Raw genomic sequence first — 3,132 nt, forward strand, 5'->3', positions numbered from 1 at the left:
CGGGCAGCTCCGCTGGACGTGTGCGGGATCTGGGAGCGAGCGGGAGGCTGTTGGCAAACTGCCGGGTGAAGTTAACCGGTTGTCTGTCTTTTCTGTTTTAGGGTGGGCCGGTGGAAATCTTGCCGTTCCTCTACTTGGGCAGCGCTTACCATGCCTCCCGAAAAGACATGCTGGATGCTTTGGGGATCACTGCGTTAATCAACGTCTCGGCAAACTGCCCCAACCACTTTGAGGGGCACTATCAGTATAAAAGTATCCCCGTGGAGGACAACCACAAGGCAGATATCAGCTCCTGGTTTAATGAGGCAATTGATTTCATAGGTAAGTAAGCTCTCTTTACAGTCTGTTCTTTTTCTGGGGTAATGTACCCTGGGAAGTGATTTTTGAGCGTTGTTTTCCCCAGTAAAATCTACATTTGAGACTGGGGAATTTAGTTCTGTAGGGCAGATACTTGGGGAACATTTCCATTAATTTTATCCTGCTCAGAGGAATAATCTTAGCTTCACAAAGCAGTTTGGAATCTTGAATCAAGAGGCATTGGTCTTGCAGAAAAGAGCTAGTGAATTTGAGCGGATCAGTATTAAAGTAATCTTGCAAAACTGCTAAAATTACCTGGAGGAGCTATTAGTATAATTGGAATTCGAGCCCAGAATGAAAACAGCTAGACTGCTAGTTCCCTCAGGACAAAGGCTCTCTTTGTCTCAAAAGCACCGGGTGTACCAATTAGGCTAAGGAAGGGATGGATTAAAGAAATGTAAAACAGCAGCCTGTGCTTTCCCACCTCTGGAAGCAGTGGGACTTGTTTGCTAACTGTGTATTTTAATTCTTTCAGACTCTGTTAAAAATGATGGCGGAAGGGTATTTGTGCACTGCCAGGCTGGCATTTCCCGATCAGCAACCATATGTCTTGCTTATCTCATGAGGACCAACAGAGTCAAACTGGATGAAGCCTTTGAGTTTGTGAAGCAGAGAAGAAGCATCATCTCCCCAAACTTCAGCTTCATGGGGCAGCTGCTTCAGTTTGAGTCGCAGGTCCTCGCCCCCAACTGCTCGGCAGAAGCTGGGAGCCCTGCCATGTCAGTATTGGACAGAGGAGCATCGACTACCACGGTCTTTAACTTTCCAGTCTCCATCCCTGTTCACACGTCGTCCAGTGCGTTAAGCTACCTTCAGAGCCCCATCACCACTTCCCCAAGCTGCTGAAAACCAGGTGAAAATATGGTCAGAACTCAGACTTACTGTCTCAGAAGTGCAATAACTACAGGGACAGTGTCATCCATCACTCATGTTTTGTGGGGAACCATCCATGCATCCCAGAACAGTGTCACAAATGGAGAGGAGCTCACCTGATGCCAGAGAACTAGGTGTTACTGACTTTTCTGATGACTTTTAAAGCCAATATCTGGATGTCTACACAAATCAAAGGACACTGTCTCTTCCTGAGATGTTCCTCCTTGTCTTCTGTCTGTCCTAAGCCTGCTCCATGTTTAGTAGCATGCTCACCAGTATTCCCATTCCTGGACACTTCAAGTAACACTGATGCTGTCCCCTTTTATATGACAGTCCTATTTATTTATTTTTACAGTAGTGCATTGGGGTTTTTCTTGCCTTCACAAAACTAAAGATTCATTTCTAGAGAACCTAAATACCTCAGTATTTTTTGGTACTGTAATCCTGTGTGTGTATGTCAGCTGTCCTTGTTTCCCAAGCACTGACGTGAAAGCACCAGACGAGTGCTTTTTTGAGTTGCCAAGGGTTATTTGTTTGATTTATTTATGATGTGAAATAATATATTTCTTCTTATGAAGACATAGTTTTGTTACATGATTATAACTTTTTTTATACAAACAGAATAAATTATGATATTTCTATTGAGCTGGATGATACGTTCTTTAAAATTATATGTTCATTAAAATCTTGCATTTTACAGCCCCAAAACTCATGTGGAGGCTCCCAGGTGGAATTCTGTAAGAGGAATCTGAATTTGCAACTCTGCTGATCTTGGGTCTTGACTGAATTAGATAGAAAAATGTGTTTAAACAGCATACTTGACTAGAAACTACTGCTGCTTCTTAACCTGAGCTTTTCTTTGTCCAAATATGATATGCCATGGCAGAGAGCCAAGGCTGGCTTTTCAGCTGTAAGGTGGATTTGGCTGCTGTGATGGCAGTAGAGCTGTAACTGTTTGAACCAGCTGAGGCTTGGGCACAGGGCTACAGTGAATTTAAGATAGTCCTCCTAGGAAGGGGGAAGAAGCTTCCTTATTGCTTGTTTACTTTTAATGCTTCAAAGAGTAAGGCTAAAAATTAACCTGTTGGTAACAGGTCTCCAATGCCTGTGAGTTTATGCCAAGGTGTTTTCTGTCTCACTGCCCTGATTCCTTTTGGCACCTCCAGCTCTCTCTGATCTCTGGAGTGAAGGGTTGGGCTGTCTGGGCTATTTCTGTAAACAAATTGGGGCATAACAAGAGTTCAGGTCACCAACAAGTCATTTATTTTCTTACCCAGACCCAAATAAATTCTCTCCTGCTGCACATTCTCACTGGAGTGACTTTTATCTGTCACTTCAGTTGAGGCAATGAAAAGAGTTCTAGGTGGTGTATCAAAAGCCGGGCAGGGGTGTGCCAACAGGCCAGCGCAGCTGGCAGCTCACGGGCAGGAGCTGCAGCGTGGGAGTGATGGGCAGCAAATGGTGCGGGGTTAATGCTGTGTGGTGTGACGGAACTGCACATCTCCATGGTGTGTATGGGGGGAGCAGCGTTGCTGTGACATGCCCTTGTCAGGGAAAGCTGATGTGGCAGAAATACAGCTGGAAGCTTGCTTTCCTGGGCAGGGTGGTAATGCTGGTATCAGGGTGCTGGGGGAGATCTAGGATGTGGGGTGTCTTACATCTGTTTGAGAAGGGAGCTACCAGTCCTTGCATCTCTGATATTCAAGGAGTCAGATCCTACCTTTGCCCCATCAGAAATGGTTTTGCTTGTGCAGATACAGCAGGTTATTCCTCTTCATGTAAAATCAAGGCATTTTAGCAGTTATGATCCTAAGCTTATAGATGAGAGTTTTTTTTAAGCATAAAGCAGCTGTGCTCTTGTCCTGTGACTGGAGACAAGCAAAGCACCACAAACTCCTGCTG

The 3,132-nt window shown here is 44.9% G+C and overlaps 1 protein-coding gene across 1 annotated transcript; it reads left to right on the forward strand.

Moving 5' to 3' along the window:
• Positions 1-101: 101 nt before the first annotated feature.
• DUSP1 (dual specificity phosphatase 1) lies at positions 102-1,224 on the forward strand (the record flags this gene model as incomplete). Its single annotated transcript, XM_010084349.1, has 2 exons — positions 102-321; positions 833-1,224. Coding segments are annotated over 2 exons (591 nt in total), but the record flags the coding sequence as incomplete, so codon positions are not given.
• Positions 1,225-3,132: the final 1,908 nt, after the last annotated feature.

The sequence above is a fragment of the Pterocles gutturalis genome, unplaced genomic scaffold (assembly GCF_000699245.1).
Source record: "Pterocles gutturalis isolate BGI_N339 unplaced genomic scaffold, ASM69924v1 scaffold43955, whole genome shotgun sequence".
NCBI lineage: Eukaryota > Metazoa > Chordata > Aves > Pterocliformes > Pteroclidae > Pterocles > Pterocles gutturalis.